Here is a 23270-nt window from a genome sequence, read left to right as displayed (position 1 = left end):
GTTCTTGGGTACTGCTAAACTTCCAAAACCTGTTGGGTTTCCTCAGGGACCAGTAAAAATGGGACAGCGTTTGGTCTCCAGATGTCCCAGGCTGGCTTCTCCTCTCACAACGTAGAGGTAAGGTTCATATCTGCAACCACATCTCCACATACCAGCTGCTAATAAACAACGACAAACAGCATCTTCCATGTGTTTTTCTGGCTTTTCTTTTTTCTATTGAAGTAAATCTGTCTCATCGGATTTTGAAAATAAAAAGCCATTTAATTTCTATCACTGAATATTTATGCATTGAAGTAACCAACTTTGATGCGGGAAGGCATGTGCAAAGCAGGGTTTAGCCATGTCCAACGGCAACAGCTGTGATGATGGGTCTTTCTTTCTTGATACAAACGTTAATTCTAAACAACAATTTACACAGTAGCCTATAAGAGGAAATGCTCAAAGGTAAATCAACGTCATTAAACACTGACTGTAGCTTTTTATGGGGAAAGAAGCAACGACGGTAGACCGTTCTAAACGCCCTAGCCATTGTATTATATATGAATATACATTCAGTCATGAGGAGATTCAACCTTTTAAAAAGAGCAGAAATACTTTTTAATGTACAGTTAGTAATTAAATTGATCAAGGGGCTTTATTTAAAGCTACAAAAAGAATACAAATAAAATAAGAAATAAGAAATTCAGCGCAACTCTGACGTCCCCCAGCTGGTGGGGGGCTAATGACGTCATCGTTTGCGTTTCAGGCGTCCACACGAATCCTAACACGAAACTGCATAGGTCCGGATAGATTTGAAAGCACCTCCGAGTTTGGATTCAGAAATGTGCGGCATCGGGCCCCGGACCGAAACGCACAAGACTTAAGCGGCTTCATCCAAAAAAATTGGCTTTGTGTGGACGGGGCCTATATTCTCTCTCTCTCTCTTTCTCTCTGTCTCTGTCTCTGTCTCTCTCTGTCTCTCTCTGTGCTTCAGGTCATACTGATAATGATTTCAGAGACCCCTGGCAGTAGATCCACCACAGTATTTTCCACCTCAGCCACCCAACAAAGAGGAATAAGATAGAGTGGTATCCCCAGGGAGAGACATATTAGTCAGAGGTTGAGAGACGCTTGAGACAGCGGCCCATTTGACTTATTTTTGGTTCCCAGACCATAGGCATCTTTTTCTCTCCTGCTTCTTCTTCAGTTCTATGATTCTTTGATGCTATCCCAGAGTGGATCTCTGCAGGTGTGTTGGCTTGCAGGCTTGCACTAACACATCTTAAGCAGAGCGATGTGACAGGGACACGTTAAAGTATACACAGTGTACTTCTCTCAAGAATTCCTTATTTTTTATGACTTTCCCCCTCCCCCTCATCCATTATTCCACAGTTGACTAGCGCTGATGCTACAGCTTTGATATTTTATTTCCAGCTTTCCTGCACAGCGCTACTTGTCTAGGGAGCAATAAAGATATCTGGTGCTTTAGACCAAAAACAATAAATAGAGACCAGAGGTTGCAGCCGGGCGGCAGGAATGACTGGAAACTCCGTCCTCAACGCTGCATTCCAGGGATGGCGCTGGAGAAGCTTGAAGGCTGGTAGTCAACCATGAACTTGGAGTGTTGAGAGCAGGATCAAATGTTATTTGCCAACCAAAAATAAAAAGTTGGGTTTTAAATAGAGAAAAGCATGCCATCACAGAGCCCAGATGGTTTCGTTGAACGTGACATGTGCCAGCATCGGAATATCGCTTATGTCATATATATCCAGATGTGGCATGTGTCTTAGCAATACCGTTTTACTATGCTCACGGCCCCTCAAGAATGGTGTTTAACATTAGCTTCTGACCATACACATGGACTACTGATTTTATAGAGCTTTGTATCTAATAGGGTTTGATTCTTTCATTTAACAAAGGTACCAAGCAATTCGAGCTTGACTTGGATTCAATAAGTTACTGGGTGTACCCTGTGTGCATTTTATTATGTTCATTCATGTTTCTTGGACTTAGCTATTATCTCCCCGCACTGATGTCAAATTGGCAACCGGAAAGGCCACTGAACCACAATTATGGCCTGCTCTGAAATAATGATGACTGAAAAAAACAAGCTAGGACATATTGTAGAATTGCTCGGTACCTTAAATGGCAAAATAACTGGTACATAATGTTGTTTTGGAAGTTGATTCAATTACCATAGTGACCATTTGGGCCAAACAGAGAACCACAAAACCTTACATTGCTGACAGACGTTTCACGTTGTGCTAGAGCCAGTTTGGTAACAAGGCTTTTCCATTTCTTGAGAAAGAATAACAAGTGATTCAACATATGCTAACATTGGAAAATACTTTCTCGGCATATTGTGATCGGCATGTAACTGAGCCGGTTAGGGACCTTTAAAGTTTTATTTTCATGGAGTCAAAGTGTGGTTAATAATGCTTACCACGTTAGTAATTCCAATCTACATCTCCTCCAGTGGGCAATTATTTACCAAACTAATAAAGCATTCACTTTAGGGAACTCAAGATGATGTTTCCCATGAGGTTCATATATTTGCCTCTGATTCTTTACAAATGTTTTCAGTCTGTTGATACTGCCCATCTGCTATTATCTATTCATCATGACATTGTTATTTAAACACATTTGGGAAAAGGATGTAAGTCAGGGTCAGTTGAATGTGTTTGTTGTGGATGCATAAAGTTAGGTTCTGTATCATTTAATGCTTTAAAGCAAAGGCTGGCAAAAAAGGGGCAAAATCATTCAGCCAACGTAGACACACGTTGTGTCGTAGCACCATCGTCTGCCCTGGACTGGTTGGCTCTTCTCCAACCGTGGAGACCATGTAACTCATGATGGTGGAATGTTGTCAATTTCAGCATTTATTTTAACTTTCCAGGGATAGTCTTCTATCTCTGATGCCTTTTGTTGTTTTCATGATAGCCTTCAAACGACTATCTTTTTAGAACGCTGTCCCATAAATATAATATGCAATTAAAAAAACAAAACAATAGAACAATAACAGCAGCCCTTTTTTCCAATATGAGTCTGCATACATACAGTGTGTGAAGGTGCATGGCGGCACAGCGTCCCATGGACTAGCTCTGGTATCTCAACACAACGTAGTGTCAGCCGTTCATCTGTCCCTTTCCCTGCAGGACGGCATCTTGGTGGGAGCCGTGGGGGCTTATGACTGGAATGGAGCCGTGCTTAAGGAGACCCGGCAAGGGAAGGTGATCCCCCCTAAGTCCTCCTACGCTCAGGAGTTCCCTGAGGAGCTGAAGAACCACGGGGCCTACCTCGGTGAGTAGGAGGGTCGGCCGGCTCCAGTGAGACTATATCATGGGTGGCACTACTGAACCTATTCTCCACCTTGGTGCTGTTCTCAAAGTTCAAACCCATTTCAACATGACCCCGGTTATCGCTGACCTCTCAAAGATCGTCCAATCAGGTGACAGGTTTGTTTGACATTCTAAAACAAACAGAATCTGAACGCCAACAGCTTTCTTTAGTTCCAAACTTGAATACATTTAATGAGTTGAAACTGCTGAACACACCTGTTGGCTGATTATAATCTATAGCGGACTGCTGGACACTCATAGTGAGATGATGAGGAGCTGATGCCAACTAACTCATAGAAATACCCAAATGGAAATGAATTAGCAGAGTTGGAAATAAAGGGAGGGATCACGGAACTGATATCACTGCATAAAAAGAGCAGCTTCTTGCACTTTTTGGGTTGCATCTTCATGGTTGAATGCATTTATTGTAAGTCCCTTCAGATAAAGGTGTGAGCTTAATAGTTGCAATGTAATGTAATTGCTAAAGATTACATCTGATGACCCTTCAAGAGGCAGCTGTGGATAATATTTTTTATTAGCTTAATACATTGCATATCCCCATATCCTTGGGCAGAAGAGAGCAAGATGTGTTAACTAATCAACACATACAAACTCAACCTCCCTCTCCGCTCCCTCCCACCCTTTATTTTCTGCACCAATAAGAATATAATGCTGTATGCGCTAATTTGATTGACAGACCAGATGGATTCCCTGATTGGTTTGGAATGGCCTTAAATCAAAATGGTCTCATATAGAACCAGGCAACGTGAACTCTAAACAGATATTTCACAGAGTATATCATTCAGGCAGAGCTAATGGAATACTATACCATTTCAAACAGATTATACTCAATTTATAGCTCTTAAATCTTGCCTACACACCTTTAATGTATTGATGAATCAATATAATACTCACAGTAACTGTTTGCACAGATACATATTTCTTTTTTTTTTTTTTCTGTAACGTTGTTTTTTCCCATCAAATTCTGTAAAAGTCATACTGCCGCCTATACCGTAAATCGAAAACTCTTGAAATTTTCAGGTATGGTTACCAATAATCCCCACTACCCATAAACCCAAATTTGTGGTACTTCACCCTGGGTGGCGCTATTGTAAAAAATCATGAATTGGGCTTAGATTGACCAGGCCAGATTGACCTGGACTCAAAATTCTTTCATCATATTAATCTCTAAAATCAGATGCATCTTTTTCACCCTGGTCTTCTGCCCTAATTTTTTTTACTTTTCCCACAATTTCATCGAAAAGCCAAACGTCCACAGTCTTAACCCATTTTGCCTATATGAACATTTTGTGTGTAACTATCATACGGCTATCATTAGGTGGATATTATTAACAGTGCAAATTTTCAGATCTGTACTCTTTTAAGAAAGCCGTTAATTCTCTTGTGAAATGTGTGCTTGGAGTTTTCTTGATGTTGTGTGCTTATCAATAGTCATTTTCACCATGTGAACGAGGCTTCATGCAGGTCAGGAATGTCAGTGGCTCAACGGGATAATGCCGTGTACTGGTGATCCTTAGGTTGAGAGCTCAAATCCTGATTAGAGCATTATGAACAAGCTGAACATGACATTCTGTCAATGCCACTCATTTAAGAAGCACAACATTGAACAGCACCTGAAATTCATCAGGCAATCAACATTCCGGCTCATTAGTTTCCAAGAATTGGTCTGCCAAAACACAGTACATTTACATTTAGGGCATTTAGCAGACACTTTTATCCAAAGCGACTTACAATAAGTACATTTGTCATAAGAAGTGCATCAATATATCGCTGTCGGTACAGAAAGGATGTTCATAGAACCAAGTGCAAGTACCACAATCGCTAGGCTAATCAATTCCCTGTGTTACAGCCATGATAGCAGCTACTGCAGTTGCTACACAGTTAAGTACTATAATATAATACAATGCAATACAATACAGTACAGTACAATACAATACAGTGTACAATGGTGGCCAGAAGGGGGGGGGGGGGTGGCTATGCAGTGTTGAGGTGGACTCTGAACAGGTGAGTCTTGAGTCTTTTTCGGAAGATAGTGAGTGACTCTGCGGTCCTGAGAGCTGCAGGGAGCTCATTCCATCACTGAGGTCCCAAAACCGAGAAAAGTTGTGGCACAGTATGGCATTAAGGGGAACTTCTCAGTTAACCATTTTTCCTTCATAATTAACTCTGTCATATTTATATTTCTTCCGTTAGTGTTCTTGACTACAAATGTTTAATTTCTTCTGAATGTCAAAGATTTTTCAGGTATATGCTTTGAAGAAAGCCCTTAATTCACTTGAGAAATGTGTGCTTTGAGTTTTCTGGATGTTGTGTGCTTATCAATAGACATTTTGACCATGTGAATGAGGCTGCAGTTCAGGTTCATAAGTGGAACATCTTCCCTTAAATATGACAATTATATGTTGCATTTATATATCTTCCATTAGTGTGTTCTTGACTTTTAATTTTGCTCGGACCCCGTTAATCACCGCTTGCGGTTATATTTTATTTTATTTCTGAGTACCACTGCTGGTCTGTTTTTTAAATGTGTGGATAATATAAATCATTCTTCACCTTGAGATTGACACTGCTTTGGGGAGTGCTTATATCATCTAAGTATAATATATTTGGCAATTACCAATGACATATTTATGCATCTGACATTGAGGTCAAAGTTAACACTGTTCCTTGAGTACCACGACAATGGTGCTTTAAATCACTTTAACATGTGCGGGGGAGAGAATACGGCACACTTTTTATTGTTAAATAAACTTAGCAATAAATATATATTTACATTTTGGGATTATTGCTGTCATTTTAATAATGCAAAAGTTGTCAATTGTAGGTATTGAGCTATACACGTTCCATCTTTCCAAGAAGAGAAGCATGGAAGAGTATTATAGGGCCTAGCAAGAGGAAAAGAGATAAACCCACAAATACCTTCCCAATAAATTATGGTTATCGTACCATCACCCATAAAAAATGCTTTTAAAATGTCCATAGTGTGTCAGTTATGCTGGTCTTAAAGTGCGTTTTCCCTGTACCGCCAGGTTATGCAGTCACATCTGTGGTTTCGGCCAGAAGTGGTCGTCTGCTTGTTGCTGGCGCCCCACGCTTCAACCACACTGGCAAAGTCATCATCTTCACCCTGAAGAACACCGGAAACCTCACCATTCTGCATTCACTCAAGGGCCAGCAGGTATACTCTACATCATTTTGATGTTATACTCAGCAAAGTGTTTCTCCAGCAACATTGTACCAATTTACAATATTGTGAATGCTCCATGAGAAAAATGAATACTGTTTTAACATTGTCCCCTCTGTTACATCTTTAAGATCCCTGTGTTAGAATCAAGCTAACTACCGCTCTATGCCAATGATTTCCACTGCCACAGTTTAGGTACTCATGAGGTCTGTACTGTCTGACTTAGTTTATTTGGCATTGGGGGATATACAAACTCAGGGAAAATTCAGACTACAGTATGTCCGTCTATGTCTATTCTCTAACATAATATAGCCATGTTCCATTCGTTCCCATTTTTAACGATTTTTGAACCCCCTCTAACCAATACCTAAACGTAACTACTTCGACTTATTTCCCTAACACTAACATGTAGAAGTGTGAACCTCATTCTAAACATAAAAAACGATTACGTAACTATTTTTGCCCTAATTACCCTAAATGCAATAACTAAATCTAGCTAAAAAAAACTGTTATGTAGGTTCAATCCTGCCGTTGTCATCAAAGGCAAGCATTCTACCCAACTCAACATCTGTGCGTCCTTATTTTTACTTGTCACCGTGGAGACCAGTTACCAGGCGACTACATCTGGCAGTCTTCAACGGTTTTACCACACGCTCATAAATGTTTCAGAATCACATTTTGCCATCCAAGGGAACTGAACCTTCTGTGAAGGTGTCCATAACAGTCATCAGACTCTTAACATATAAAAAAATGTTTTTATATCCCACTTGATTTGGCTCTCTTCAGCAGACCTTTTTATCTGTTGCAGTTCATTTAAATCAGCTTTTCTTCATAAAGTTACTATCAATACAAATTTAAATTGAAGACGCTTCAGTCAGTATAAGAAATTGTATTGTAATGAGGCCACAAGGCCCAGACGGCCACGAAGGTTTTGGTCCAGGCTCTTGTCATCTCGCGTCTATTCTACCGCAACTTCCTTCTGGCTGGTCCCCCTACATGTGCCACTAGACCTCTGCCGCTCATCTAGAAAGAAGCTTCTCTCACAGTACTCCACTCCTCCGCACCCTGCACGTGTTGCTGCTCGATTTAGATTTGCTACAAGGGTGCAGCAAACCTCACTTCCTTGCCGCTAAACAAGATATTGATTGTTTTGTGGCCTGGCTCCACAATGATGGAAAGGGCTCCCCACCTACTTCAGGACAGCAGAAACCTTACACATCTTCCTTCTGAAAACTCCTCTGTTCAGAATGCGCCTTGACCCAAGACAAAAGCAACAATTCAAGATGCCTTTCTCTATCTCTTGATAATGTATCTATAATGTTGCACTTGAAGCTGTTGTCTACTATGATTAATTTTATGTATTTGTATGATTCTTTGGAATTTCTGAGCTGTATCATCATGGTTAAATGCACTCATTGTAAGTCACTTTGGATATAAGTGTCAGCTACATAAATGTAATGTAATGTATTGATTAACAGTTTAGATTTAGTTAAGATAATAGACAATTGTGTATGAATATATATGGATACACACACATATATATATATATATATATATATATATATATATATATATATATATATATATATATATATATATATATATATATATATATATATATATATATACACTACTACTACTACTACTACTACTACTACTACTACTACTACTACTACTACTACTACTACTACTACTACTACTACTACTACTACTACTACTATCAGCCTACTGTTACTAGAGCAATGCTCAGTACTGTCAGCAGAAAGGCCTTCGAGGTCTCCGAGAGTTTATGACATCACATCCAGAAGTTATTGCTTGAATACGTTTATCCTGCAAAAAAGGATGTTTCTACACACAGCTGTTTCCTGTTTGGAAGGCAGTCACTGACTCTCTAGCCAATGACACTCAGTCTTACTGTAGCGTCTAGACAGGCCTCCCACGCTACTGACACAATACAGAACCGTATTTCACCTTCCCTTCCTGACTCTGTTCGTCATCTAACAGCTGATTAGTCAAGCATCGAGCGCAAATGCTTTGTTTTTTCTATATGAGAATAGAATATACTTATAGTGATTTTAATTTGCCATTCATTTGGCGAGTAAGGGATGGACTAACTACTACACAGTGCAGGGTGAACACAGAGGCACTTAAAAAAAAAAAAGAATGGCAAATTAATGTGTGTGTGTGTGTGATTCCTGCAGATCGGCTCCTACTATGGCAGTGTGATAGCCCCTCTGGATATAGACGGAGACGGAGTGACAGACAATCTCCTGGTGGCGGCGCCCATGTTTTTCAGTGGAGGAATGGAGAAGGGCAAGGTCTACATCTACAGAGTCACAGAGCTGGTGTGTATACGCCACCCTACAGACACACTCACACGCAGGTGTGCATTTACACAAGCATTTGAACAGACACACCTCTAGCACTTACAAAACTTCACATTGTTCAGGCAAAGCAAAAGAAAAAACATTAAAAAACAAACCAAATTGCTTCCCTTTGCAAAACAATTCCCACGAATAATTGAAGAGGAAGCAGTCACACAAATACACAAAAAGTAGATACACATGTGTATATATATGTATATAAACATAAGCACAACAAGCAAAACAACAAGGACAATTTGTGTACATTTTTTAACTATGTTGGCAAAGTAAGGCACACATATGTATGAATGTGGTCAGAACCTGTGCAAACATACGTTCTTGGGCCCTCCAGTTCCAGACACTGGTAGAGACCAGCGGACCCTAACCAAGTGACCTGCGTATTGTGAAAATTAGTGAATCAGACTGCCTCACACTATGTGTGGGACAAACTCCGGGTGCCTTCCAGGTCACCAGCGAAATACTCTGGATCTGCAGGTAGACGAACCACTCCACGTCATGCAGGCCTGATATCCTTGCCAGTTGACACAGTGCTAGTTGACATGCTTTATTATTCTTGTATGAATTGAGAAAGGAAAGAATTCACCTCTTGGAGGAAGTCTTCCAACCCTTTTCATTCAGGGTTGGATGAAAGGCAGAAGAACTGTCTGGGCTGTCCCTGGTCAATATGAGACACAACTGTCAGTTGACCTGCTCCATTATTCTTCAGGTTTCAAAATACTCCCAACGTTGGCTCGATAGAGCAGACCAGCTGCTTGGATACTCTCGTCAATGTACTGCCAGTACAGTCCACAGTATTTAGTTCTCCTGCAGACACAGACTGACAAGCAGAAATATGCCTGCATGAAAATACAAGGACTCCAAAAGCAAAGAAACGATGGGCAACAATGATCACCGATAGAGATTGATTATTACAATGTCCATATCAAAGTGGAGGTTGTTGCACTAATGCCTGCATCATGATTAATAAATATTTGCCATTTCTCATGGAACATGGATGAGTAAAACTAGCTTTTCTCGTTTAAATACTTCAAGGCTGCTGTAATCCTCATGTGTAAACTTTGAATACGCAAAATTTCATTCGAGAGGCTAACCTTTTTTTATTTACTCATGGGAACTCATGAAGTGATGGTGATATTCTCCCCACGTTGTCAATCTGTCTGAGGCAGAACAAATTACTCAACACACTATCTTGTGTGGTCAACCTCAATGTCTCGCTTGACCACACAACCATCAGATCAGTTCGCTCTCTGCATCAGCAGTTTCCTTTCAAATCATGGCTATTATTTATAATTTATAGGCTGAAACAGAAATATTTTTGAATCAATAGTTGGAACACAAAGTAGAAAATTAATTTCCACAGTCACACGCATAGGATTCTAATTTCAAATACAACTTCATTCTTCAGAGGTTTACTATCCCACCACATCCCCCAAAGTCGCTTTATGTTGGACATGCAATTAGAACATCTTTATGGAAATCCAGCGATTTTCCTTTGATTCAGCAACAGCTCAGAATAGCTTTTAGAATCACAGTGAAAGACCGTAAAATTAAAGATTTCCTATAATCTCTGGTTGAAAACAAAGGAATATAAAGCAGGCTAGAAGCTCATTTGATCTCCGGCTTTCATGGCTTTTGTATATTGATGTAGCGAATGATTAGCAGACTGAGAAGAAATGCAATGAGGAAAAACAAACAGCTGAGTTTGATAGCTGCTAAAGAGTTCAGGACAGCAGTCAGAGCAGTTGTTTAAAGGAATTGATTTCAAGAGAAGACGCTTCTGTCAGCTGAAACCCTGAGGTAAGCCATGGAACAAGGAGTCATAACGCACCCACAACCTGAACTCATCTCCTGACCATATGTGCCTGCTTGATAGGCTTATTTTATCTTCTTGTTGTGAGACCTCTCTGTAGTCTGAACATATTGGTCGTGTTTATGGCCAATATGCTGAGTTTGTATGTGCGCATGATGACCAGGTTATGAGAGTTGTGCACGGGGTCCTTGGAGTGTTTATATCTGGTTTTATGAAAGATGTCCCGAGCACTTGTCCACATTGATACTGAGATTGTTGAGGTTGAGAAGGACTAGGTTGGAGGGATTAAGGCCCTGTCCGTACTAAAACGATTTTTGTGTAAAAAAGCAAGTCTTTCACATTTGGGCCGACCGTCCAGATGGACCCGGCGTTTTAGGTTCCTGCAAACACACTTTTTTTAAACTAGGTCACAGGGTGAAATAGAGAAAAAGTGAAAAACGTCTCCCTGCGTTTTCGTGTTAGGATTGGGACGCCATACGCAAACGATGATGTCGTTGCCCGCCCTCCCAAGGTGAGCTTTCCGTCTAATTTGTTTTTGTTTGCCGTATTTTTTCTAGCTTTAAATACAGCCCCTTTAATTGAATTGCTAACTGTACATTAAAATGTAGTTTCTGCCCAATCGACAAGTTTGGGTAAAAGTGCTGATGTTCGTTTTGTCCTCCTCATCTGTATGTTTGTATACAGTGTGCAGGCTTGATGCGCATGCTCCGCCTCATCTTCTTCTTTTTTGGTGGAGAATCAGTGCCACACATAGGCCTGGATTATGTAGCGTTTCTACAGCTAGTTCACTATTTCAATGAGTACATTAATAGGGAGACATTCCTGAAATGCTGCCAAGGAAAACGGATGTGAAAAGATTGTTTTCATCCGTGTGATGTTGGTCATCAACATGGTTGTAAAGTAGTAACTTCAGGTACATCTGTCAAAATATATATATTTTTTCTTCCGATGTGTTTACGATCTTTATTCATTCATTGCGCGGCCGAACTGACGGCGTTATTCTCAGATATAATGAATCTGAAAGAGTGCGTCGGAGCCCTGGCAGACAGCCACATGGCATGCAACATTGAAATGTGTTAATAGGCTTGAGAAAAGTAATTTCACGTGATGTTGTTGATTCAGATATTCGATTATTGGAGGTGTTCCACAAAAACCCATATAGTTGGAACATGGGATGTCGGAGTAGAGGGTTTATTTTTTTCTAAATAAAGGGACGTCGGACAACTGGGCACCAATGGGAGTATTTCGGGTTATTGAGAGGTCGGATCCATGGAGTGTCGGAGAAGTGACATGGACTTGAACTGACAGCTGTCTACTGAAGACATCTTTCTCGAATGAGTTTGTTGTTGCTGGTGACGTAAAGAGTTCAGCCGGTGGCTCTATTACCACTAGTTAAAATGGGTACAGCGCCACCTATCGTACCGGGGTATGACATGCTTCGGCCAATAAATCGATTTTCTCACCACCATGTATAGTCGAACTATGGCTGTAATCGGATTATGCGGTGCATGTAAACGCAATGACTGACTTCAGTGCGTTTACATGACACTCACACTTCCACACAGAGCCAATTTTTAGGTGAAACGGCATAAGTCTTGTGCGTTCGGGCCGACCGTCCAGAAGGATCCGGCGGACCTGGTGGCCGAAAACACTCTTTTCTGAAACCAGGTCCCAGGGTGGTTTCAAATCTATCCGGACCTATGCGCTTTCGTGTTAGGATTCGTGTGGACGCCTGAAACGCAGATGCTGACGTCATCGCCCCCCCACCAGCTGGGGGACTTCAGAGTTGCGTTGAATTCTTTATTTATTGTTTTATTTGTATTATTTTTGTAGCTTTAAATAAAGCTCCTTGATAAATGTAATTACTAACTGTACATTAAAAAGTATTTCTGCTCAATTTAAAAGGCTGACTCTCCTCACGACTGAATGTTTGTATACAGAGTGCAGGCCGTATGCGCGCAGGCTTGATGCGCTCCACTTCTTTCTGTGGAGAACCAGCGCCTTGAATATTTACTACAGCGTTTCTACAGCTCGATGCGGTTTCGCAATGACTCCTGAACCGCATAAAACGAAACTGGATCGTCTTCGCCCGTTTTGGCTCTGTGTGGACGGGGCATTAGTGTTAGTTGAAAGGCAAACAGTGTGAATGAGTGACACGTGTTAATGTCCCTCAGGATGTAGGCATTTGTTGACCTTTCCTTCAAATGGGCCAGATAAAATATTAATAAAGTGTTTAACGTTTAGCTTTAATTGTAACAATACTTACAATATATACTTGTATACCTATACAACCTTAATATCTAAGTGAACTGAGAATTGGACTGAGTTCATTGACTAAAGAGGGATCACTGCTTCAGCAGTCACCTCACCGGAGACCCCAGGGCCAGCTCTAATGAATGATGAGATAAGGGGCTCCTCACAGAGGGCTATCTGGAGGTGTCTCCATGTGTCATAAACGACACATGGAATTCCCTTGGAACAGGGCCCTTGATTAACTCTGCCTTTTTCCACACAGGTGTCAATCATGTGGGCAAGATGTTTCTCATAGTTTATTTTAACCTCAGTCATTTTCTCCCATAAGTTCCCTTTCCATGTTTATTTTTCAGGTTTGATTAGACAAGTCATAGTAACGGTGTTACATTTTTCTGCACTCTGTCTCGTTTCTCCCTTCCTCCCTCCCTCAGAACCGGTTCATCCTTGAGGGTGCGCTGGAGATCCACAACGGTGGACAGAATGCTCGCTTTGGCTCATCGCTGGCCCCTGTCCCTGACCTCAACGGGGACGGATTCAATGACCTGGTGGTGGGAGCCCCCCTAGAGGACGACCACAAGGGGGCAATCTATCTCTTCTTCAGCCAGCAGAATCGCATCCTTCGCAAATACAAACAGGTAAGTTCATCATAATCACTCTGAGCGATGGTGCTGGGTGGAAGTTCTAACTACCAGGATTTATTTGGGTTTGTTTATGGAGAGGCACAGTCCAAAAGTAGTGGAGGTTTATAAACTCAACGGTAGTGGCTGTAAACATTCACAGCATATGATGAATGTCATTATCATGGAGTTCATAAGCTCTGAAACCATTAACGAGCGCTGTTCAAACAAATAACACCAGTAGTAATTCAAGTAATATTATAGTACAACGCTCCCTTTTCCCCGTGGACATCCTCTTGTCGATACTGGGCAGGAGGACAGGATATTTAGAGTAATGCCATGTGTTCGTCCTGCCCTCTCCCTCTCTGCTGCGGTCCAGAGGATAGCGGCTGCTGACCTGGCAGCCGGCCTGCGCTACTTTGGCCAGAACATCCACGGGAGGATGGACATGAACGAGGACGGGCTGGTGGACCTGGCCGTGGGCTCCTATGGTGCTGCCATTCTTCTCTGGTTGGTACTGCCCCTTTAAGTCCGACCACGGCACATCGGGATGAAGCTATTGTGCGTGTGTGTGTGTGTGCGTGCGTGCGTGCGTGTGTGTAGTGGCTATTGCGTTTGATATATAGAAGCAATAGGAGAGACTCCTTGATTGTTGATCCATCCAGGGTGTGCCATACAGAGTTGGCCTTGAACTAAACGTAACATAAAGTAACGTATTGTTGGCCTACAATATAACCCGGTGGTATGTGTTTTGGTATGCAAGTTAATAGATCAATTAAAAAAAGTCTGAATAAATTGTGATAAATGCTAATGGATGTAAAGGGTTAATCTCTGCTCAGAGATTTTCGAAAAAGTGTATTTAGCTTATCTCTGTCCAAAGATAGGACCTCCATTTCCCACAAACGCTGCCTCACTACCTCTTATCTAACACCTTTGCTATGGCTTTTGCCAATACATTGAGTCAATTAATAACTAAAGATATGGGAAGTCTTAATCTCCTACTATATTGTGAACATTCCCACTGATAAACCTGATTAAAGTCAAGTCAATTATATGTGTAGTTCTTAAAGGGACTACCTGTCCGAAGCAGAAATTCATTATTATTTCTGACCCCTGTGAATTCAACCCTCCACAGGCTGTCAGGGAAGGGCTAATTATTTTGTGAAATGGAAAACATGTTAAATGCTTGAAACGACTTATGTATGTCAAAATTTCCCATGCAGTCCCTTTAATCACAGGTACAGTCTGTACCCCCCCCCCACATAAGCTTAGCCCCCAAAGAAAAGGAGGAAAGAAGGAGCAAGTCCCTTAAATATCATTCAAGAAAACGAGAAAAAAGGGAAGGTTCTCAAGGGAGGGTTAGGTGTGCAATGGGTGCCATAATGGACGGACATGATGGTAGCATAACCAACCCGGCTATTGATCAACAGGTCACGCAGCGTGGTGAGGATCAACGCCAACATCAGGTTCGAGCCCAACAAGGTGAACATCTTCGTGAAGGACTGCCAGAGAGGTGGCAAAGATGTGACCTGCATGTCGGCCATTGTTTGTCTCAATGTCACCGGCAGAACGGCCTTAAATCCCACGCAGGAAATCGGTAAGAAACATTAATCCAGCCCCCTCCCCCCTCCTAGCCCCTCACTCCCTTGCCTGTACAATTTTAAAGCAGCCTATTTGGACCGATGCCCAAGAGCAGGGACAATGTGGAATTTAGTCTGAAACGCATTCTCTCCAACACATGTCCCTTGTGATGTTTAATTCATTGTTTTACAGATTTAAAGGGAACCCTCCCTGAATAGGGTTAGGGAGGGTGTCGTTATTATATCAAAGGTGCAACTGACATTCATTTATTTTTTGCAAAATGTGGTTGTAATTTGGCATTGACATCATATATGACTTTAGAGGGATTGATTCTGTGTTAGAAAAGCTATAGCACCATATAAGCAGATTTTCTTGTTATTGGCATCTCATCTATATTCAGGTGGACTGGACTGGACTGGTGCATTGCAAACTATGATTGATCTGTATGTGTTCATCTATCCAAGCATGGCATTACATCCAAACGGGATGGCCATGAGGACGGATTTCAACCCAATTTACACTTTTTGCTACTTAACAAGACAGCCACTCAATCCCTCCAGAAAGAGGTGTACACCACTCCTTACTAGACTTAGGATCTGGTTAAAAGAAGATCAGATTAAGTCACATAGGTCTGCATTGAAGAACTCCATCTATTTGTTTACACTCTTACCCCATTACTGACAATGGACCCATAACTGTGCACGGAATCTAAGAGATGACAGGAAGACTAAGAGCAGAAGAGAACAGTATTTTCGGCTCCCTCCCTCCCTCCCTCCCTAATGTTTAGACGCCGTTGAGAGGGTAACGCTGTCTGCACACAAGTGATTGACAGGCAAGATAGAGATTCCCCGATCAGGGAAGAGATGCCTTGATTGGTCAGAAATGAGTCGGAAGCGGCCTACAGTCAAACAAAAGAGATTTGGTTGAGCATTTGTCTCATGGATATCTACATTCAAAAAGAAGCTGTTGAATCTAACACACAGCACCTTTAAATGAGTGGTTTATTATCATGGTTCAATAACTGGGCGACTACACTGATGTGGGCCGTGCAGGTGTCCCTGGTGGAAGCAGATTGGGCGCCGCTGCCTGTGGCCGCCCGTTGACCACACCTGCAGGGGACTCTCTGCTCCCTGTTTGTTTGAACAGAACGGAGATGGGACGGCGCTTGGGTTTCATTCGCGTTTCCAGTTAACCCCCGTCGACTCAACGTCTTGATGAAATCCATGAGACGAGTGTGTGTATGTGGGGAGGGGGATGGGGGGTGTTATCTTTTCCTCTGTGGCCATATCCAGTGGATTCATTACATTTTCCCCTTGTTAGCCGTGTGTGTGTGTGTGTGTGTGTGTGTGTGTGTGTGTGTGTGTGTGTGTGTGTGTGTGTGTGTGTGTGTGTGTGTGTGTGTGTGTGTGTGTGTGTGTGTGTGTGTGTGTGTGTGTGTGTGTGTGTGTGCACGCCTGTCTGTCTGTCTGGTAATGAATGGCAGATGTGCTGTTGTTTGTCGGCTCTCTCTGGTATATGAACTGAAACTACGGTCTCCATAAAGCACCTACTTACCTCATACCAATGTCCTCTCGGTTAAAAGCTTTTTAAGCATCAAAGAAGTACAAACGTTGACTTTATTATGTGTAAATTGAACAGCAAACTGGCAGGGGATGTACTCTGTGGCCATTATCAGTAACACAGGGATGGTTAGTCTGAAGTGCTGTCCTAATTCTCCACATCCTTAATGTCTGCCCTAGGACGAATGCCTTGTTTTATACACTCCATATTGCCTTCAACCATCACCTGCACACCTCACAGTCATGCAGCGAACTAGGTGATTAAGTGTGGAACAACTTAAGGTGAAGTTCATTGCATTTATATACTCTTCGTAAGAGTTGGAAAGGGATTCACAGTGCCCCATTAGATGACGCGTCTAGCTTTTAAGCACTTTATCTGGCATTCAAAAGGCATTTGAGAATCCTATTTTACCAATCAATGATTTGTTGAAATAGTTTTACTTGATATTGTCCCATAATGTCAAGTGTCAGCTGCATGTCATTTGGCAGAGAAAGGTTAAAAGCACCTTGATTTCCTAAAGGAGACGTATTATGGTGCTTTCCCTTGCCGGAGCTGCTCGTCCACTGGTCCACAAAATCTTAGCTGTGCTCCTAATGGAGGGGTGTGGGGAAGTGGGAGGCAATATTCATGTCCCCCCCTTCCTACGTAGGAGGGAGGGGGCACCGAAACTGACTCGCTCGTTTGGTAACAGTAGGCGGGGTACTTTCAGAAATGCATATCTCACTCAAAAATTAATGTACAGACTTTTTTCAAAGTTTGTATGCGTGTTGGAGCGCCAGAGACCCAAAACAACACCCCAAATCCAAGGAAAAGTGTTGTTTTCATAATATGTTCCCTTTAAGGCTTCATTAAAGTGTTGCCAACACACCCAGTACCACACGATATTCTATTGAATCCTTTTCCAGAGCACGATTGTCCGACTTCTTTCGTGCCAAACAGAACGAAATGTAAACCCATACATTTGGAATTGGAGTGTTTCTCAGACTTTTTTGTGCTACACAGAAAGAAATGTTAACCCATGCATTTTGAATGGGAGTGTTTTTTTTCTACTTAAGAGGTGTTATCTAGTTATCTACCCTCTAGTTATGGATACGTCAAAACAACAATCTGATTCTTCCAATTATTGCAGCAGACCTCCACAGAAACTGAAACCAACCACGTCCCTTAAACCCAGTCCCACACCAAAATGTACTATAACTACGTTATTTTACGACAGAAAACGTAGTAGTTTTGGCCCGCCAAAATGAGGGAATTTGGCCCGCCAATGAGACAATGAGCTCAGATCGTGACAGCTCCACATGTGTGTATTTGAATATGCACACTGTAACACAAGTGTTGTACACTACTTTGTTAATTTGGATAACCGATCTGCGGTTGGTGTTATGACGCATAGCACCATAATCCCGAGCAACAATCTTCAGGCAACAATCCCTTTCTCCTCCATGTCGAGATAACCCCCACTACGAGTCTCGTTGTGGAAGTACCGGGAGTCCCTAAACTGCAACAATCCCTTTCTACTCCATTTCGCCGCTCAGTCTGTACTTCAGATTGACGTGGAAGTGGAGGAACCAGAGACGTCGAAGAACCCAAAGCAGTCGTTTGAGATTCATAATATTTAGATATAGAGCTCCAGGACTCCCGCCGGAGCACCTGGAGTGTGCTAGAATATTTACACAACACGGCCAAAAGCTGTGTGGCCTCCGGATGATATTCGAGACATTGTGATGCATCCACTGTAAAAACTAACGCATGATACTGTGGCCGCAAGCTGCTCAGGGCAACACCCCAACCCTCTACCTTGACCCGCCTCTAAAAAACTGAACGTTTGTTGAAAGCACATTGTGGGACTGGCTCGTAGTGGCTGTAATTCTGCACCAAGGCTGAATTTCTTGAATGTCTTCAATCGTATCCCAGTCAGAGCACGGACAATCGTGCTACCGGGTTGGGCCCACAATAGTTTTGCTGCTGGTTTGGCACTAAAGTGGACATCATTATGGCCCTGCCTATGGCGTTGTACTGCAATGACGTGTCCCTTTGCATTCAAAGTCAACAGTTCATTCACTTTGAACAGTTCCGTTGAGAACAGTGCCAGTTCAGACAGCCGACCATTCTAGTGGTAAAAATTCCACTATGATTACAGCAAATACATACAAACGCCCTGAGTAAAGAAGTGAGAAAGAATTGAGAGTAATATACAGTATATTTTTATTATTATTGTTTTATGAATAAAGAATGGTATAATAAAAAGTTATGCATTTACTTATTTTTTCTCTTTTTGTTGCCAATAAGCGATCAAATACAACGTCTCTATTGCGGAGCGTCGTTTCAACCCCCGCGCCATTATGGACAGCCTGGAAAAGCTGCAACCTCAAAACCTGACCCTGCTTCCTGGGAAAGAGACCTGTGAACACATCTACTTCCATGTGTTGGTAAGGCGACCACTCTTTCTAACCCGTACCACTTATTATCTAACCGCATTTACCCTTCCAGTGTTGGGCAACCACCAGAAAGCATAATTTGCAGGCATTCAACGCCAGTTGAAAGTAATTAGCTAACCCTGATTACAGTGAACTGATCTTTTTCTCACTCTTTAGCTTATCGATTTCAGTAAATAATGCATTGTTTAGAAAAGACGATCGCTGTGTTCTGATTGCATGTTGTGTTGACATGCTACAAACTGTACTTAACAACCCGTGTACTAGTGAATTCAGCATTATAAAGCATTGTTCCGAGACATTATAAAAAAAAATAAGTTGAGGATTTGCTAAATATTGAACGTAGTAATAATGCAAGATGAACTCCAAATATTGATGCAATTCATAATTAGGTCAGGTATTTAGAAAACATTAGTTACACTTCTTGTGTGAGTTATTCTTGTGATGACTATATATGCCCTAATCTGCTGCAATGGTGCTTGAGGCACTTCCAGCATTTAGATGTAAACTATAATTGCTTAGTAAGGCATAGATAGTCCTCACATAAGATGAGCTCACAAAAAGGACTTAACTAATGCATTTTAACTACCTGAATCTATTGATCCAGCCTTTACATGTCGTTTATGAATGCTTAGCAAGGCAAAAATAGTTTAGATAAGCTCACTCAAAATCCTTGCTTTCTAACTACTTAAACTATTCAGGAAGGTCAGCAATATTAAGTGCTCATAAAGCATTATCAAGACATTACTTATATATAGTAAATCTTTAACCTACCCTTTAGAAATTATCTTATAAACCACTATCAAATTATCTTGATAATAATTGATAACTGATTATGAACAGCTTACTAATGAGCAGTAATGAATGAGCAATGCTTCATAAATGAGGAATCCGCTTTTTGCTAATGCTTTATTTATGCTTTAAAGTTGCAGTTATTCAAAATGTTAACCAATGTTTTTAAATGTAGAAACAATATGTGCTAATAAGTTCCATGGACAAGGCCTAGTGCACTTATGTAATGTTTTGTGAACTCTTTTAACAAGGCTATGTATTTTAGGAGACTACTGACTATGTACGGCCTATAGTCTTTGCTGTACAAGTGGGGATGCAAGATCTAGACCAAGGCCCTATCCTAGATGACACTTGGCCAACTGTTTCAAAGACTGAGGTAAAATAAAGTGCTCTTTTACTTTAATGTATTGACATGTTATGGCTTGATTGAACGGCTCTTCTCAAAATGTGAAATTCAAAAAACGATCAATAACGTATTCAAAATAATTCAGAGAAATTGTGTTTCTGCTATAGCTTCCTTTCTGGAATGGCTGTGATGAGGATGATCGGTGTATACCTGACCTGGCACTGCAGAGCGTCACGGATCTGATCACTCCCAGGTAGCCACACACACACACACACACACACACACACACACACACACACACACACACACACACACACACACACACACACACACACACACACACACACACACACACACACACACACACACACACACACACACACACACACACACTCGGTTTCTCTCCGTCTCGTTGCCTCTCTCTCCTTCATCTCGTCTCACGTCTTCGCCCTCGTTCTCCTTCGCTGTCCATTACCTCGTCTCCCTTCACAGGAAGTTCTGCGAGCAGCCGCTGCCCTCCAGTGGCGCTTACTGCCGGCGCCTGGCTGGCGGCGACGCCGACCCAGCGGTCAGGGTGATGGAGGTCCAGCGGCGGAGGGTGGTGGTCGACGTGCGTCTGGACAATAAAGGGGAGAACGCCTATGGGGCTCGCCTCAACATCTCCTACACACACAACCTGCGCTTCTCCAGCCTCATCGTCAAGGTAACGGGGTCTCCCAGCCTTCCCACCATCGCTGTTGTTTTACTCTGCTGTAGGTCAGGGCTCAAAACCAGTATCGTTAGAAAATAAAGCAATGGCTTTTGTTACTTGACGTGGTTAATCATATATTTAAACAAATACACCTCAAAACAACAATCCCTTTCTCCTGTTGACCGCCATCTCTGTTCAACACTATCCTGGTTTCAATGGCAACAGGACCCTCAATGCATACATAGAGGCGTTTCCAGAACCATTTCCATTTTATCATTAAACTTTCTTTATTTTATATGTAGCGCATCACATTCTTTAGCACTGGCCCTAACGGGATGGTGAGTTGAAGTTGAACCGTCCCAATGTAACTTTTATTGGCCTAGGTCATTCATTCTTTTTTAACCCTGCTGTCGTCTTACGATGATAAAGCCGGTATTACTTCTGGTACATTAGAGTACATATTGTGTGTAAATATTACTGGTGGCTTCACCACCCGGATGTGGCCACACATCCCTTTGAGGTAGAAAAGCAGGATGGTATAGTGGCTAGACTGTCTACTCTCCAAGCCAAGAGGTGCTGGTCCGATCCCCAATGTCCGCAGCCTAACCTGTAAGCGTCCTTGAGCAAGAGGCCCCCTCAGCCCTACCTGCTGCTAAACGACATTTATCTGAATGTTAGTCACTGCATACACTGCGTGTTTAACTAAATAACTAAAAGCAGTGCCTTCAGGTCATTAGAATAAATACTGCATAATATGGGTGATTTCTGCCAAGAGTAAAAGCACATAAATCTGGGCAGCTCATGAATTTAATGTCTTTCACTATATTATTGTAGCGCATGAATGTGACTGAATGTGTTCCCAAGTGGTTCTAAAGAGCTGTTCTCCATGCAGGACAAAACGGACATTCGTGTGGAGTGCCACTACGAGGCTCGGCTGAAGAACGTCAGGCTCTGCAATGTCAGTGCGCCTTTCATGAGAGCCAAGACCCAGGTGAGCCCCCCCTCAAACCCCCCACACACCACCCACTCCCACACGGTCACTGGCTGTCCGCACCGCGACTCTGACCTGAAGCACACTGGAATAAATATTACCTGTTATATTTTCAACCTGAATATAGAAAGTGCTTTTTCAGCGAATAACATACATTATCTCATCTGTTCATTTCAACATATCCATCATCTGCTATGGAATACATTTATGCAACAAGAGAGGAGAGGAGCGACGAAGAACCTGTAATTACTAATGCTTGTCAAGGGGTCACCATGGCGATGCATAATATATGTGATGATGGCTGATATCACCATGAAGCCTATATATTTTCTAGCTAAACAGCAAGCATGCGAAGGAGAGGCAGGGGGAATTGCATATACAGTTCAAGTAGAAGAGTATCAGATTAATTTGAATAGCCCTCTTTAATTAATTTATCAGAAGGAACATTAGCAGAGAGATCACAAATTTAATGCTTGGGCCACTGAGGACTGGAGACGTTGTCTCACAAATCATCACAGAGGAGTTCAAACCTGGGTGAATGCGGCATATTTTCTTACGCTTCATATTTGTTTCAACCAAACATGTTGCTTGAGGCAGGGATCTGTAATTACACAATTAGCTATTGGCAATGAACATTTACCACTTGCACTTAAAATAACACTTATTTAACTCCCCTTCCGAAGTGAATAGAAGTGAGTAGAATGTATCCTTAACAAAACAGGAAACAAGGCATAACTCTGACCCTTGAAGTTGTATGTGCCTTCCCCCCAAGAAATTCTGCTAAAGTAGCACTGCTGGATCCGAGATTGTACTAAAGTAGACCACAGCTTCCTAAAGTCCACAGGCTTCAGCACTTCAGACCAACGTGGTTAACTCAGAACCACATGGAAACAACCCATTCGATCTGGTTCATTAGAGCTCATTACCTTTAGTTTGGTGATGTCATCGCCTATCCTTCTGTCATTGGACCACCATCATTGGCATCACACATACATCCATTTGTTGGTTATGCAGTAAGCTTGTGGCAACAGCAGTGTTAAGGCTCTCTGCCGTGTCCTTGTGATGCGTCGCACTCTAGCGAAGGTCAAGGCACTTGGAGGGCGCCTTGTCCATGCTCAGACACAATGGCTCTACCGTAATGATGACATGGTGGAGAAGAGAGAGCTTTGACAGGAAGTGGGGGGCGATTGAAGGCGAGGGTGATAGAACGGTCCAGCTTCTCACTGCAAATGGCAATTATCTCCTTGACTACAAAGTGGCCAATATCAGCTTATAGTGGGCTTGAGTC

General features: G+C 42.1%; 1 protein-coding gene across 5 annotated transcripts in view; it reads left to right on the top strand.

The window, feature by feature from the left end:
• The window catches only part of itga11a (integrin, alpha 11a), a 49048-nt gene that overhangs the window by 18412 nt on the left and 7366 nt on the right, over positions 1-23270 (top strand). For all 5 annotated transcript variants that reach the window (XR_003979404.1, XR_003979405.1, XM_030377627.1 and 2 more), the window contains exons 10-21: positions 47-117; positions 3135-3279; positions 6368-6516; positions 8724-8867; positions 13401-13604; positions 13966-14096; positions 15017-15183; positions 19017-19156; positions 20220-20330; positions 20468-20553; positions 20793-21003; positions 21884-21982. Coding sequence is in view for 3 of the 5 variants with exons in the window: in XM_030377627.1 (XP_030233487.1) it covers positions 47-117; positions 3135-3279; positions 6368-6516; positions 8724-8867; positions 13401-13604; positions 13966-14096; positions 15017-15183; positions 19017-19156; positions 20220-20330; positions 20468-20553; positions 20793-21003; positions 21884-21982 (1658 nt within the window). In the remaining 2 variants the exon portion in view is untranslated. The remainder of the gene's footprint in view (positions 1-46; positions 118-3134; positions 3280-6367; positions 6517-8723; positions 8868-13400; positions 13605-13965; positions 14097-15016; positions 15184-19016; positions 19157-20219; positions 20331-20467; positions 20554-20792; positions 21004-21883; positions 21983-23270) is intronic.

This window comes from Gadus morhua, chromosome 14 (genome assembly GCF_902167405.1).
Source record: "Gadus morhua chromosome 14, gadMor3.0, whole genome shotgun sequence".
Lineage (NCBI taxonomy): Eukaryota > Metazoa > Chordata > Actinopteri > Gadiformes > Gadidae > Gadus > Gadus morhua.
The sequence above is the reverse complement of the archived record's forward strand: the minus strand, read 5'-3'. Positions and strand labels throughout refer to the sequence as shown.